This window comes from Lipotes vexillifer, unplaced genomic scaffold, assembly GCF_000442215.2.
Source record: "Lipotes vexillifer unplaced genomic scaffold, Lipotes_vexillifer_v1.1 scaffold1124, whole genome shotgun sequence".
In the NCBI taxonomy this organism is placed as follows: domain Eukaryota; kingdom Metazoa; phylum Chordata; class Mammalia; order Artiodactyla; family Lipotidae; genus Lipotes; species Lipotes vexillifer.
The window spans coordinates 511,358-527,388 of NW_006774211.1; the positions used below are offsets into that span (position 1 = coordinate 511,358).

The window sequence follows — 16,031 nt, forward strand, 5'->3', positions numbered from 1 at the left end:
AGGAATGCCTCATTTTCAATCTTCTAGGCCAGGACTGTGCAATGCAAAGGGAAGTGGACATTTAACAACTTTTCTCCTAACCAGTGTAAATGACCTGTCATGCATCCATTCTTTTTTACAATTTGTAATATCACCATTGAATCAAAGGGAAAAGAATAAGGACCAAGGAAAGAGGGTGGTTTACTGGAGAGCCTTAAGAGAGATGTTGCTTGAAGAGGAATGCATAGTTCCAGAAAACCTAGACTAGGATACCTATTTCAAATAGCTTCACATAGCTTTTGATGACCTCCCTGATTGCTCAGGCAGAAAGAAAACAATAGTGAACCACACAACTCAATAGGTAACAGAGCTTATAGAAGGAAGTATAGTAATTGGTCAGAAGGAAACGATATTCCTAACATTGAATACTATTGCATGAACCTTAATGAAAGAGACATTAAAAACTAAAGTGGAAGTTATGGCTAGTACATTTGGTCATTTCTTATAGTAATCCCACAATAAATACTAAGTAATAATAGTGTGAAATTATAATTGTGTGATATTATTTTTAGGAGAACATGCTCCAGTGATGTAGCTTTTGGGAGCTATGTTGTGAAATATCAATTAGTAATATGTATGGAGCCATAAGCCCCTTTGAAAATCTAATGGTTGCAATGGCCATCTCCTCAGAAAAATGCACATGTACAGAGAACTGTGGATATGATTTGGAATGATTGGGGGACTCCCTAAAACCCACCCATTAACCCCAGGAAGTGAGATGTTGGGCCTTTAGTCAGAGCCAAACCTTTTCTTTCAAATAGATGCTCCTTTGTGTAAGGAGCCATTTGGCACCATTTAAATGCCACTAAAAGTACTGAACTGAAGCCTGCAAGAACTTATGAAATATACCACCTCTGGCTTTAGGAAAATCTTAAGTTCTGCTTTGTGTAAAACAGTCCCTAATGTACCTGTTGTCTTGACTAAGTATTAATAGTCCCTTCTTTTACTCTCTAAAATGTCCCCATTTTGTCAATAAATTACACACTTTTGAAAAACATCAATCCATAAAATATAAGCAATCAAGAGATGAAACAAAAACAGCAAACAAAAAAAAGCTCAGAAATATTGAAGCTATAATCCATATGGAGAAATATAGATTTATAAGGATGGCAATGAATCCATTTAAACACAGAACTAAGGTAAAATGACTAGAAATTATGGTTAGGGAAGAAAATAGAAAAGCAACACACCTTGACAAATAAAAATACCTTACTTACAAAAATTGGCCACAGAAGGAGAGGTAGGTACAAGGATGTTAATGGTACTAAATTCTCCACCTTTCATGGCAGTCAATTAAAGCAGTATAAAATTGAAACATGGAGTTAAAATTTTTTTCATATTCTTTAATAACGTATCTTTGTTTTTTAGAATTAGTGGGTCCTTTAAAAACTAACATTCTTTTAGTGAAGAAATATTTTTCTGAAGTTCAGCAATATCATCAGTTTCACTTTGGTTTCTTTTTGTTGAATTCAAGTAAAATTAAATATATTACCTCTATCAATAATAACTTGAATGTGATGATCTCATTTCTATGAAAACCTGCATGTTTATTTATTTATATGTTATTTACATAGATGTCTGGAATGATACTCACTAAGGTCAAACTAAGCTGGGGTAACTGTTATGCTAATTTTATACTTTTATGACAGCTTGAACTTTTATAATGAACTTGTGTCATTTTTATAAGAATAATAAAGTAATAAAAAAGAATGTCAACTCCCGAGTCAAAACTTAAGCAGAGATTAGGTAATAAACTCAGTCCTAAAAGGAAAAATCAAGTGGACCCCCAATTACTTTCTGAAAATTCCTTAAATAACTGATAAAAGATGATATTCAAGGTATTGTATATAATACAGTTTAGTAATGCAACCAATTAGTAACTGGAATTAAAATAACATTAAGAATGAATACAATATCTTAAATTACATTATTCCAATACTATTTTATTCTGTCAATGGTTTATAGTTGAAAATACATTAGTTAAATGCTTGCACGATGTAACTCAACTGAAGTCCTAGAATTCAGCTCTATTACTTTAAAAAGCAGTAACAAAGGCCTGGAAAAATAATCTGAGGACAGGATTTAGCACGAGTCTGTTTCCACCATAAGATGATCTAAGTATAGCTCTTCCTAATATTTTCATTTTATTCAAGCTTGTTTCCCTAGCTTGGCTGCATTCACCAAAAAGTGAATTCACAAATAACTAGATGGGATTGTAGGGTATGAGCCATCTTAGGTTGAAAAGTGACAGCCAAAAAGATGATTTGGGAGATGGATGGACTGAACCATCCCCTTGGGTCCTGTGTCACCCACTGTGGCTGGACTGACAAATCATCGTATAATATTCAGCCTCCCAACTGCTTCCTCACCCTGTGCACTTGACTAAGTTTTGTACAAACTTGGCTGGTCTGATTTTTTTTTTTTTTCTTTTTGTGGTATGTGGGCTTCTCACTGTTGTGGCCTCTCCCGCTGCGGAGCACAGGCTCCGGATGCGCAGGCTCAGCGGCCATGGCTCACGGGCCCAGCCGCTCCGCGGCATGTGGGATCTTCCCGGTCCGGGGCACGAACCCGCGTCCCCTGCATCGGCAGGCGGATTCTCAACCATTGCGCCACCAGGGAAGCCCTGGCTGGTCTGATATGATATCAGGAATTTCTGTGGTTCTCTATGACTACAGAATAAAGTCCAAACACTTCAGACTGGTTTCATTCAGGCCCAGCCTAAGCCCCATGAAACAGGTCTGCTAGCCACGTCAAACTCAACATTATTCCCCAAGGTAGAGGCCACAGTCCTGTATTTTATTGTCTCCATGGATTTATTCATCTGTTCCTTCCAACAACAAGCATTTAAATTGAGTATACACCTTCACCCTGCTGGAGGTTATGGGGAACCCCAATCCTTAGCTTTCCTTAGTAATGGAGACAAGCATGTAAACTAAATTAGAAGGCAAAATTTATGTGTCATGATACAGAGACAGAGTGCTATAGGAGCCTGAAGTAGGAAGAAAGGGAAGAGTCTTGACCAGAAACCAGTGAAGAGGGTAATAATTGAAATGGGTTTGTTGAATGGGTAGAATTGTACTGATGTGGGCAGAACTCCCTCAAACAAATTGCCCAACAACATGACCTATTCAAATACTGCTTAACAGTACTGTAGTATGTTAATATGAAAGCTTTAAAGTCCATAGTGGAATAACTGACCAGAGGAAGTGTGAAAGCAGGAATCGGGCTATTCAATACAGGACTAAAACATGAGTATCAGACCTCAAGAATGCAGTCAAGATCAGCACCTTTTCTAAGGGTCTCCCTGGCTTCCCACCTTGGTCCTGACCCCAGACTCCATCCTCCTGTCATTAGAAGGTAGCCATGCTTCAGTAGCTGGGGAGGGATTTGACAGACATTACTAAAATTATTTCCTACACCAAGAGGGCTGCCTTGGCCATGTGAAGGCATTGTATTATTTGGGAGTCAGGCAGAGACTGGGCAATGAAAAACAGTAGTGGAAACTGTCTTGACTGTGTTGAGACCTGAGTTCAAAGATGAGGATCTTTGAGACAGAATCAGATCAAGGAATGGGCCAGATGAGGCAATTTATACTTTTCATATATTAAAACACCTTGATTCTTCCATATTGAAGAAATGTAAACTGGTTCTGTCTGCACTGAAGTAGACAACACTCCTAAGTGATAATAAAAACTCTAATGCAACTGGAAACATCCATGAATAGATAAACAAAGTGTAATTCCACCATTCAATGGACTATTACTCGGCAATAAGAAATAACTACTGCTACCCACACCAACATGGATGAAACTCAGAATCATTATGCTGAAAGAAGTCAGACATAAAAGAATACATTTCTGCCTGATTTCATTTATATAACATCCAAACTAAGCTGTAATGGCTAAAAATCAAATCAGGGGTTATGGTGGTGACAGGTATATAAAACTTTCAAAACTCATTGTATTGCATGTGTTTAATGGATGGAGTTTATTGTTTGTATATCATTCCTCAGTGAAGCTGATTAAACACCACTCATGCAGACCTAGTTTAGTGGAGTATTTTTGCATCTCCCTGCTCATGCAATGCAGTCAGTTCAAAGTCAGCAATACACAAAGTCAGATGAAATTCCAAAATCAAATAATGTGTTTTAGGGTTACTTTTGCCAGAAACTGGAGAATATTTTTAAGTAATCTAAATTCTAAACCCTTTAATTTGTCGCCCAAGAAATTCTCCAGTTGAAAAAAGAAAAAAGAGGGCTTCCCTGGTGGCGCAGTGGTTGAGAGTCCGCCTGCCGATGCAGGGGACACAGGTTCGTGCCCTGGTCCGGGAGGATCCCACATGCCGCGGGGCGGCTGGGCCTGTGAGCCATGGCCGCGGAGCCTGCGCGTCTGGAGCCTGTGCTCCGCAACGGGAGAGGCCACAACAGTGAGAGTCCCGCATACCGCAAAAAATAAATAAATTAAAAAAAGAAAAAAGAAAATACCATGGGAGGAAAATTAAAAAAAAAAAAAGAACTAGAGAAAATTATAAAGTGTTTTATTGAGTTTCTTTTCCAGGACATTAACATTTTTGCCAGAGTAAGTGCAGTGGGTAACAGTTCCATTCACATACAATTTCATCCAGAAAATACAGTTTTAGAATGTCAGGGCCTGAGCCCCTGCACCAGGGATGGATAGATTAAAAGCAGGGCTAGCCCTCTGTGCCCATGTGTATGGTATCTGGCATTTGAAACATAACTAACACCAGTTTCTCATCTTCTAGTAAGAGAAAGTTCAAGGTCCTTTAGTATATGAGTGTGTGTGTGTGTGTGTGTGTGTGTGTGTGTGTGTGTGCGCGCGCACATGCACGAGCATGAGTACGTGTGCACAAAAGACAAGTAAGTTAAGTTAGTAGTTTTCCTCAGTTAATCTCAGGGGTACTGTAAGGCTCCCTTTGTATCGCACTAGTCATTCCACTACATTTTCCCTGGCTTTGCCTTCGCCCTCCTTTCAGCCTCCAATGATCATTTCCAGACTCAATCCCCTCAGGAAGAAAGAGAGCTGAGAGCTTTGCCTCTAAAAGGTCACACGTACAATTACCTCCCTGCTACCAGGGAACCAAGGAAGCCTCGCACATTTGCACATTGTAAGGCCATAGTTACCTGGATTTATTTGCTGTCATTGAAGCAGTTGGCCTGTTCTTTTCGAAGAGGCTGTTTTAGTGGGGCTGGGCCAAAGCAGCTATATCAAAATGTAAAAGATGTCTTTTTTATTACCAAATTATTTATGTAAATAAAATGCCTCGCTCTTTCCCCCAGGTAACATGCTTCACACGTTACTTAGAAACAAACAAACACTGCTGAAAGTTTAATGGTCCTTTTTCTTCCTTTTAGGTTGCACCATAACATCCCTGTAACAAAACAGCCACATGCCCTGTGTTCATTTGGGGACATTCATTAACCTAAGAGTCAAAGAGAAATCACAGAACCCAGAGGTGTGAAAATGTCTTGAAAGGGAAACTGTCCCCGTGGCCTGCACCACCACTTTGAGTAAATTAGAAAAAGATGCCCCACCTTAACACATTTTCAAACCATCTGGTTGTGATCTATCATCTGAAATGACACAAGTCACAAGATAACAAAATTTAAATATGGTGGCTGTGGAAAAGAATACACAGGACAATCCTTGCCCTGTCTCAGGACATGGCCTAGAATTGGCCCTGTAGGTTGATGTGTACTTTGTTTCTCAGATGGAGTATGACTGGTAAGGGGCCAGTCTGTAAATATCTGAGTTGAATCAGAGATTTTTCAACTTCGTGAAAGCCAATAAAGCACTTGGATTCTAAATATTGACACTGAAGTTGCACTGTGAGTGGAAAGAAACCGGAGACATCTGCTGAAAACACAGCTGAGACTGATTCGGCAGATGAGAATGGCACTAAATGGAAATACGTTTGGAGGAAAGGGCTGTCTCTCAGGAGGTGGTTCAAGTGTAGCCCAGATGCTGTTGCTCAGAAGAATGTTCTGATTACAGGCAATGTGCAAGGCACTATGCTAGGGACAGAACTGGGAATTGGCCTTAACTGTGGGAATGATCGTATGTAAATTCATCACCTTTATTTGGGAATATTTTTTATTTTTTCCTAAGCTCTCTGGCTGAGGCAATAAGTCTAGTTGACAGAACCCTATCTGGTGTGCACAGAGCCCATTCCCCTTGAAATTAATTAGTCAAGAAACAGGGGCAGGGGGAGAAAGGGGCTTGCTGAGTGGAGTAAGCATTCTTGACTTCTCTGCCCATTGATATGCTTGAACTCAGTCAGACTGATTAGTTCTGAAGACTACTCTCCAGATAGGAAACCTCTCTAGGGTCCTGGACTTTTTGTGGCCTTGTAAAATTCTTAGAAGCTTTGGCTCCCAGATATCTGACTCACAAGAATCGCCTCATTATTCTGGAGTCTCCCACACATGATCCAAATGGTGTTTGGCAGCTAGGGTGAGCTGCCCTTTGCCCCGGCACGAAGCATGTGTGCCACCCTGTACTCAACTACTACACAACTATGTGGGTCCCCTCATGGGTCCTTCATGACCCAGGCTGTGCTCTTTACAGCATCTCACCCAGGCTACCCCATGGAACTATGTCCCCTCTGTTTTACACTCTGGATCTCAGATTGTAAACTGATGGACTCGCCACCATTTCAGCCAATGGACTCCCATGTTTTATTTGACTGGCACAAAGTTCTTAAAAGTTTCCAGTGTGAATATCCTTAGGTGGGACTTACTCTCCAGCATACCACATTCCCTATGGCCCTACATGCAGCTGCCCAAACCCTGAAAGCATATGAGCTTGTGACTTAGAGCAGCTGTTCTTTCACTCCCTCTCCCCACTTATCTCCCCAATAAAAGGTATTTGCCTTACAACTCATTTTTAAGAAATGAGCAAAACTTATGGTTAATCTGTATTAATATGCCAATAGCTAGACATGGTTTGCTACCTAGCTAGGGGATCTTTGCATTTTAGCTGGGATTTCCTATGGAGTCAGTGCTTTGAGTCAAAGGACTGAATCTCTGGCTCTGGAATTTAAAAAGTAGGGGAGGTATTTTAGAAAACAAATGTGCAGTGGTACATTAGCAATTGTCACACTGAAAATTACCTGCTCCCTTTGAGTATAAGCACTTAGGCACTTTGAACTTGACAGGAGGCTGGAAACCTATCCTTAGGCAAAAGAAAACCCTCCATGAAGGGAGGAGGGTCCAACAGCACTTCCACACAGTATCTGTGCATAATCCTTAAGTCATTTACTTGCTAGAGGATTTTTTGCTTCCCTCACTTCTAGCTGGATCCCAGGTTGTCAAAAAACGGGGCCAATCCTGCCAGGGTCTGAGGGAATTGTTATGCGACTGTGCAGCTTTTGAATGGGTATCATTCCATCAATAGTGTTCCTCTTTCTTCATGACAAAATTAAACATAAAGAATTTGGGCCATAGCTGCTGTTTTAGATTTTCCACACTCTTGATCTCTTCTATTAGGCCAAATAATTGAAATGTCTGTGGTAAGTGCACAAGGCATGTCGCAGAATGCAGTAAGGTTAGATGGGGATATATGAGGGAAAGTTTTTCTTCCCTGTACTTGCGGAAAAAAGAGTAAAACCTCTTTTAGAAATCCATGTGCGTATTCCAATATTGAAAATGTCTGACCAAGTAGCAGTTAACAATTACGAGGAACTTTCTATGTGCCAGGCCCTGTACTAAGCACTTAACATGCTTTATCTCAATACTTCTCATAATAATCCTCTGGATAAAATGTAATACCCCCATTTTAAAAACCAGGAAACTGAGGTACAGAGCTGTTAGTAAATGGTGAAGTTGCTTTTCACCCAGACAGTGGATCTTCAGACTGCCTGTCACTGCACCGCCACTGTGAAGGGAGCACGGAGGAGATGACAGGTGGCAGTTTGTCAGACACGATCCCAGGTCTTTTGCAGGTATTCTCACATTTAAGCTCTTGCCTGCCAAACTGAGGCTGAGGGAAATAATTTGTTCAGAGATATGTGATTTTGTTGTTCATCTGTCAACTGATTCCAGGTCTGTTTGATTTCAGCGGCTTCTAGAAACATGGGGCGTAATGTCGTCCGTCAGCAGAGTATCATGCTCTGCCTTATGTGTCCACAGTCAGCCGTTGCATGGGATTTGAGAGAAACCTGTAAAATTCCTACTTCTGCTCTCTCGACTACCTCAAAAAGTTCATTCCTTTGGATTAAAATCCTTTCTCCCCAGATCCTCTTTCAAAATGCAAATAGTCCTATGAGAGAGATTTTTCCATGAAGAATTTTATCAGATTTTCCCGACCCCCTTCCAACAGTATCAAAAGATGGGGGTTGGTAGGAGCGGGGAAGATGCAGAAGGTGCTGAAAGGGAAAGGAGATCCAGGTCACCCAAAACCATTCCCAAAGTCAGAGTTTTGCCTGTGGCCATTTAAAACACAATTTCAACAAACTTGACTGAGACTGAAAGTGTATAATTAAGTTTCCATTCCCCCAGGCATGTCCTACACACGCAGGCAAAGTACTAATAGCATTCTAATATATAGGAGTAACTGTGTAGTTCAGTCTCAAACCTCAACAATCGCAGAGTTTGATTGTCTCAAAACCACTGGTATTTCACATTTCTGGTGTTTTCAAACAATCCTACCCAAATGTCACATCTGGAAGGATCATTGTTTGAAATTAAATTGTTTTTGGAAATCACTGGATGCCACGTAAAGGAATTTTCCAATCCAGCCTGTCTATTGGCCAACTATTAGAGAGTCTGCTATTTGTGATTTGGAGTTTTGTTTTGCTCCTTTTAACAATAAGAAAGACTCGGTCATTCATTTGGAAATGCTGTTAACATTAAAGTATTTTCATGTTCCTGATTTTTTAAAACAAACTATTGGTATTTTGAATATATGTTTGGCATTTTAGCTATTTACTTCCTTGTCCTGACATACAAAGGCTGAAAAATCTAAGTCAAAGAACGAATTCCAAATTAGTTTCTGTTTATGAAAGGAATACAGTTTCTTAGCTGAAGGTTTTTCTTTTTCTTTTTTCTTTTCACATTTGAGATAGAAGCGTTCTTTTCTGATCCCTTGGAAGGATATTGGTTAGAAAGTGAGGTGTTTGAGATATTGATTCAACCTCTTGGCAAATCCTTGTAAGAATGACTTTCCTTGAAGAAAATGGATGTGTCCCTGGTGTCTGGTTCCTGTGATCCTCAGTTTGGCACCAGGCCTGACCTTCATGGTCAGATGGCTCCGGGTCACAGGGTAAAATGAAGCAATGGGGACAAGAAAGGAAAAACCTAAAAATTGTGGCAGTTTTTTCCAGCTGCTATAGTTAGAGAGAAAAAGAGTAAAGCATAGGCACTATCTGACCTGGAACTTGGAAAATGGGTTATTTCCCATGACTGGTTTGTCTACAACTTGTATTCTAAAGGGCCCCCAGCTCTGGGGGAAGGCCCAGGAAAGAAGTTTTCCAATGAAAAGAAGAAAGATATCATCTTGGATATAGGACAGAAAGGATTCTAACCTTAGGAGATAGTTTTGTTCTTTGGTTGTTGTCTTTTCCTTTTCTTTTCTTATCAGAGTTTTTGGTCCCAATCTCTCCCTTTCCTCTCTGTCTCTCTACCCTCTGCCTCTGATTTCCTGAAGCTTTAGGTTGGGACCAGTGATATCTTTATATTTTTACCTTTTCTGCTTAAACAAAGGTAGCCTGGATGTGAGAGCTGCTTGGGGACTTTTAATGACATCATTACGGCATCAGAGTTGGTGCCTGGAGCACCAACTTGGAGCAGGATTATTGGAAATTTATTGATTTCCTCCATTTATTAGACCCTTCTTCAATTTGTAGGACATCTCTCGCCCTATAAGACAGCCTCACAGAGGTAAATATGTGAAAGAGACAATGGATGTAAGGAGGAGATGAATTACATAATATAAAGGGAAAGCAAGAGGTGAGTCCTAAGTCAAATTCTCTCAATTTCCACCTATTCATAAAGCTGAACTTGTCCTCACATCTAGCAGTGAGAGTCTGTTCATAGGACAATCACCTCCATTTCAAGAGGAACTTTTTCAAGGTTGTGTTGCACTGCCGTTGGTGGAGGTCTAAGAATTTTGGGAGAGATTTTAATTGCTGACCTTGGAATTTAGGTTTCTAAGAACTCTGTATATCCATTCAGTCATTACATAAAGATTTCCTAAGCATCTATCACTAGAAAATGTGGATGTTTGTGTGTTTGGGGCTGGAAGGAGCGAGATGGGGTGACATGGAGAAGCAGGCTTAGGAAGACACATGAAATCATTTAAGCTAGAAAAATTATCTGAGGGTACAACATGTTGTAGTTCTGTTCATTTTAGGCTTGAATAATACCTGAATTTATAATATGTGATCCTCTCTTATCACAGAGGTTACCATCAGTATTTTTCTTTTCAGAGAAGCAGAAATCCACATATTGGAGTACCAATGCAAGGACAACCTATTTTTGCTTTCATCTTTGGACTCTGAGAGAAGTAGCTATATCTATTATGGTCTCTCTCATTATGGATATGTAGGACATACATATAATTATAATTTGAGGCTGATTTTTAAAAATGAATATGTTAGAGTGTAATTTGTACAGATATTATTCTTCAAATTTTTATATTAGGAAGTAATATATATCAATTTCATCGGTGACGCTGTTGCTCTCACATCGGATGTGTAACTCTCTCTCACCCTCAACACATATTTCACACACGCTACATACACACAGATTCCTTTGGGTTGGTTTCTGAAGCCAACAGGGCAGGAGGGAATGCTCTTGTTACCTTAAAGCTGCGCTTGGTACACCTGAGAGCCGTGGGATCCTAGAATGTTGCCCTGATATTCAGGCATGGTTGGCACCAAGGAAAGATGAAGAAATGGCACATGGAGCTGGATATTAGTGGCCCAGATGGCAGCATCATCAGGGGCTGGTTTGTGAGGTCGAGCCTGGTTTTTATGACATCAGCACTGATGAGCATGATGAGGTGAACTAGGGCCACTGAAGCTGGCTAAAAGGATAAGAATCCGCAGAAGGATCACACTGAACTTTTTATCTACCACCTCCAAAGAGTTCCAAGTCATGCTTGTGTTTGGGAATTAAAGAGGCAAACAGTTCTAGGAGCCTGTCTTTATTTCAGAAACTCAGTTTAACTGAAGGCATGAAGAGACAAAGGACTAAGTAGACCCTTAAGATTCACTTTTCTCTCTCTCTTTATATGTCTCTCTTTCTCATCTGATAGGCCTGATAAGCTTACCTGGTATTTCACTGAGAAAATATAAAATCTAAGCTAACAGACTGTAGCTCCTTCATCTTCCCACTAACAACCTACAATCTTACCTCCACCTGCATTCAAACTCCTCCTGAAATGGAGAAATGTCCCCTCTTGTTAATCCTCTCCCTTTGCACAGGCTGGGATCCCACCTTAGTGCCCATTTCTCCTCCAGGTTTTACATTTGCTCTTATCACCTCTCCTGCTCTCTACTGGATCAATATCCAGAATATTCAAATGTAGTCTACAAGTTCCCATCTTCTAAGGGAACCTCTCTTAAGCTAAGATCTCTATTTCTAGCCTACCCATTATTTCTCTTCTAGTCTCTAAGCCAAACTTCTCAAAACACATCCTTTCTTTATCATCCATACAGTCTGCAACCCCCGTCACAACTCTGAATGTGTTCTCTCCAAGTGTGTCAAACTAAATCCACATTGCCAAATCAAATAGATTTTTTGGTCTTCATCCTACTCCATGCTTCATCCTACCTCTGTGCATTGCGTACTGTTGTCCACACCCTTATTCTTCACATTTTCTCCTGTCACAACTTTCAGGGCACCATGCTCTCAAGTCGTTTCTCCAGTGTTTCCAGTCACTTATTCTCCAGCTCCTTCTCCTCTAACCCCTAAATACTGCAATGTTTCAGGGCTCAGCCCTGGGTTGATTTTTCTAGCCTTATACTTATTCTGATGACTTTAAATATATATTAACAATGCACAAATGTATACCCCAGCCCAATTCCTCTTTGGAGATCCAGACCTATATATTCAGCCTGACTGACCTACTTAGATATCTCAAAAGCATTTTGAATTTGCTATGTCCAGAATGAAACAATTGGTCTTTATCCCCAAGAGCCTACCCGTTTCTCAAGTTTTTCCCATTTTAGAAAGTGACACAAGCAGTGCAGTTGCTCAAGCTAGAAATCTTAGTCATCCTTGACCCACTTCCTTACTCCTCCACATCCCACCTATTACCAGGTTCTGCCAATTATACCTCATCTCCATCTCTGCTACCAACACCCTAGGCCAAGCTCTCATCTGCTTTCACCTGGATTCCTGCAATAGCCAAATAACTGATGTCCCTATGTCCACTGGGCAGCTGGCAAAAACTGTGCTGTTTCCACAGCTTTATCTTGTGTGCCTGTCCCCTCCCTTCATCACACTCTGGCCACATGTGGACTTTTTAGTTCCATTTTAAGATCTCTCTTACCTCAAGGCCTTCATACGTGCTACCTTTAGCCAGCATATCTCCTCCTCCTGTCGTTCCCATCCCCTCACATCCTGACTATTGGCTAATGCTTTCGTACCTTTCATGTCTCAGCTGAAATGTCACGAGGTTGTCTCTAACCAAGAACCTAAATGTCCACCTCCCACCATTAGACACTCACATTACAATTTGAATGTTTATATTTATTTTTATTTATTTCCTATCATTTCCTCCATAAGACTAAAAACTCCAGGAGATCAAGGACTGTGTCTACCTTTTTTATGACTCTATATTTAGTACTTAGTCCAATGCCTAACAATAAATATTTATTGAATGAACAAACTTCTGTCCTCTTTGTCCTGCTTAATTAACACTTATAAGCCTGGCAGCATAGGCATACCCTTTTTGTACCACACATATGCCTCTCTCTTTAGTGACATTAAAAGGTACCGTTCTTTGGAATTAGACAGATCTGGCTCTGACACCATTACCGAGCCCACTGTGTGACTTTGGGCTACTTGCTTAATCTCAGTTTCCCCACCTGGAAAGTAGGGAAGTAATATCTGTCATATGGTAATATTATGAGGATTAAAATGAGAACATGTATATGAAGTACTTATCATAAAGATATTTAATAAAAGTTACTTCCCTTTATTCCATTCCTCCTAATAAACTCCAAATACTTTTTACCTAATAGACACACACACACACACACACACACACACACACACACACAACATTTGACAATGTGAGAACATCCATCCTTTCTGACTGTGACCTTCCCACTGAGAGGTTTGCCTTTAGAAAATGAGATATTTAGCTATGGAACAGCACTGATGATATTAAACCAAATATATAACTGTAGCCCTAAATAATTTGAGTTTGTATTATAAGGGCACGTTCTCAAATATGAAGGTAACACAAAGAGAAAGGCAATAATATTTTTGAGTGTAGAAAACATTACATTAAAAGAAAACACCAGATGGCAGCACCTGATGCTAGAGATGTGTCTGATGGGATTTTAGTTCAAGCCTGAGCATCAAGGATGCCAAAGGTAGCTTAAAACTACATTCAGAGAGACAACCTTTTATTAAAAAAAAAAAAAAAGACAGTCCCTAAAGAAAAATAATGCCTATTTTGTAATATCGTATAGGGTTTTTATAAACAGTGTTTCACATGTTACCAGAAAAATACTAAGAAACTAACCCTAAGCATTATGTAACTAATAAAAGGTAATTAAACAAATGCTTCATTTTAGGTTGTAGTTATATTTAATTAACTCTGTCAATCTGTGTTCCAATTAGCCAGAAAGGCCTTAAGTCAAAGAATGAAATACTATCAGCTTATAGAAAAGGGAAATTTTTCCCAAATATTAAATGCAAATATTAAAATCTATTCACTCATATTAAAATAAGTGACAATAGTGACCTCTGTTCTTGTATACTTCTAGCATTACTTAGACCATTGCTTGCTAAAACAGACATCAAAGGGTTGCATTAAATAAATGTAATATTAAAATTTAAAATGATAATCTATAGTTTTCCATATTATGATTCAAATTTCACCTGGAATTAACACTACTTTTAAAACCTTGCTAAATTGGATATTGCTTGTTCAGGCTTTCCTTCTTTTAGAGGCAGAAAGGGGAGTTTGATGTTGCTCTGACACCAATATAATGGGAGAGCAACATCCCAGGCCGTCACACCTTTTATTTATTTTTTTATTTTTAAACATCTTTATTGGAGTATAATTGCTTTACAATGGTGTGTTAGTTTCTGCTGTATAACAGTGAATCGCTATATGTATACATATGTCCCCATATCTCCTCCCTCTCGGGTCTCCCTCCCACCCTCCCTATCCCACCCCTCTAGGTGGTCACAAAGCACAGAGCTGATCTCCCTGTGCTATGCGGCTGCTTCCCACTAGCTATCTATTTTACATTTGGGAGTGTATATATGTCCATGCCACTCTCACTTCGTCCCAGCTTACCCTTACCCCCTCCCCGTGTCCTCAAGTCCATTCTCTACATCTGCGTCTTTATTCCTGTCCTGCCCCTAGGTTCTTCAGAACCATTTATTTATTTATTTTAGATTCCATATATATGGGTTAGCATACGGTATTTGTTTTTCTCTTTCTGACTTACTTCACTCTGTATGACAGACTCTAGGTCCTTTTAAATAAAAATCCGCATCAAGGGTTTTATTCCTCTTACATGCTGCTTTGGATCCTTCACAACTTCACTGTGAGTCAGAGAGAGTGAATTCAGCCCTACGTTTTGGATGAGAAGCAACGGAACAATTCAAGCCCATTCAGTGGTGAGAGGGCAAAGCAGAGCTGGCACAGAATGCCCATCGACGACTTGGAGGAGGATCATGTTAGTGGCGTTTGTTTGTTTAGATTTGATTGACGGGTAACAGGAGCATCTGTGTCATCAGAGAACTGAGCCAATCTATGTAGGAGGAACATTCCGAGTGGAGGGTAATCCACTCTGCCAGCGAAACAGTCACTGTTGCCCAACTGCAATGAGTTGTTTCCAAGTTCTGTGATCATGATTCTGAAAATATTTTTCTCACCTGAGTTCACTACAAGATTGAGCCCCCTGAGAACATTGGGCAAGATCGCTGATTCTAATCTGAAGTCAGATCAAGGATTCTAGAGGGAAATTGTTCTGATTGACATGAGAAGAGAGGAAGAAAACATCTGAATTGAAAAACACAATGCATGTGTCTCACAGTCAGCCAAAAGCTGGCTGCCACAGGCAGATGAAATTCTGAAATCTAATAATGCACAAGGCAGTGATCTTTATGGAAATGAATGGTTCACTGCACTATCTAAATCTTAAATGATACAAAGATAGAAAAACAGCAATAGATAGGGTCAAAATGCAACCAAAGGAGAAAACTACACTACCCATTCTGCTGAAAGCACAATGCAGTGGCAAATGTCTTTTCAAGGGAAGGGATAAAGTCTGTTGGTTCAAGAGATCTTATGCCTCTCAGAAGACTAGGAGTTTTCTCCATTTTAATGAACCCAAGCTTGCTCCAAATCTGGCAGCTAAAGGGACCCTATGTTGGATGATATTTCTATGCCCTCCACTAAAGCCTGTGTGGTCCCCAAAAGGGCCAGCACACATCTGACGGCAGTGGGTGCCAGTTTCTCACTGACACGCACCTTTTCAGGTCGGGAGCAGAGTTGGTCATACTCTGACAGAGCCGTGTCCTCTAGATGCCCCTGTTCCAAAGGACTCCCTTTACTCTGATCTCAAAGTGCAAGTCACCGACAGCCCTCACTGGCCTCTCCTCCTGACATTCTCCCCTCCAGATGACTGAGTGAGTCAGGGGTGTCCTCTTGTGAAGCCAGGGGCCCAGGCCAGCCTCTCTCAGCAGTCGTGACTGAGTGAGAACAAGCTATGCTCAGCCTGCTGGCTCCACTCTTGGGAGCACAAAGTATGTGTTACAGCAACAAGCATGAGAATTCTGACCA

At 40.3% G+C, this 16,031-nt stretch overlaps 1 protein-coding gene across 2 annotated transcripts in view; it reads right to left on the bottom strand.

Moving 5' to 3' along the window:
* Nucleotides 1-16,031, bottom strand: part of ZNF475 (zinc finger protein 475) — a 71,905-nt gene that overhangs the window by 17,837 nt on the left and 38,037 nt on the right. The window contains exons 1-2 of one of the 2 annotated variants that reach the window (XM_007449038.1): nucleotides 10,877-10,937; nucleotides 2,492-2,508 (exon numbers count right to left, since the gene is read on the bottom strand). The exons of the other annotated variant lie outside the window; for it this stretch is intronic. Of the exons in view, the coding sequence (XP_007449100.1) occupies nucleotides 2,492-2,508; nucleotides 10,877-10,923 (64 nt within the window). The 5' untranslated portion in view covers nucleotides 10,924-10,937. Of the gene's footprint in view, nucleotides 1-2,491; nucleotides 2,509-10,876; nucleotides 10,938-16,031 lie in introns of those variants that run through there. 2 annotated transcript variants of the gene reach the window in all.